The following is a 540-nucleotide window of genomic DNA, read 5'->3' on the forward strand; positions in this document are numbered from 1 at the left end:
CTTCCTGATACTGGAAGCTCAGGTATTGGAGCATTTGGTCAAGTACTCGGCACCGATACTAGTATTGGTATCGGTGCATCCCTAATGGACACCACATAGATGTATTACACCAAAGGTCATTCTCTGCAGCTGCTGGAAGAGTCCAAAAGGAAAGAGCTAGATGATGTTGGATATCCTCCAGATATAAGACTGGAGGGGAGGACGGGGGTCGGAGAGAAGAGCGGAGGGGAGGACGGGGGTCGGAGAGAAGAGCGAGCGGTTTCTCCTTTTTCTCTTTGCAGTTCAGTAACAAGCAGCGGAAGGAGCAGCAGCGACTGCAGAAGAAGAAGCGGCAGGAGGAGAAGCACCGGCAGCGGGTGCAGGAACTACGGATTAGTAACATGGACAATAATCGGCAGGAGGAGGAGGACAGGGATGCGGCCGGCGTTACGGTTGTGAAAGCTCTCACCGCTCTGAACATTTGATTGGCTGATGAAGCCTCCGGTGATCCGTTCCCTCTCTGTGTTTCCGGGTTGCACCACCTCGTTCCCACTGCGATGG

The 540-nt window shown here is 53.5% G+C and overlaps 1 protein-coding gene across 1 annotated transcript in view; it reads left to right on the forward strand.

The window, feature by feature from the left end:
- OTUD3 (OTU deubiquitinase 3) overlaps nucleotides 1-468 on the forward strand; it is a 6778-nt gene extending 6310 nt beyond the window's left edge. The window contains exon 8 of the mRNA XM_018572646.1: nucleotides 282-468. Within this exon, the coding sequence (XP_018428148.1) occupies nucleotides 282-464 (183 nt within the window). The 3' untranslated portion in view covers nucleotides 465-468. The remainder of the gene's footprint in view (nucleotides 1-281) is intronic.
- The last annotated feature ends 72 nt before the right edge of the window (nucleotides 469-540 follow it).

The sequence above is a fragment of the Nanorana parkeri genome, unplaced genomic scaffold (assembly GCF_000935625.1).
Source record: "Nanorana parkeri isolate BGI_ZX_2015 unplaced genomic scaffold, ASM93562v1 scaffold2092, whole genome shotgun sequence".
NCBI classification, from domain to species: domain Eukaryota; kingdom Metazoa; phylum Chordata; class Amphibia; order Anura; family Dicroglossidae; genus Nanorana; species Nanorana parkeri.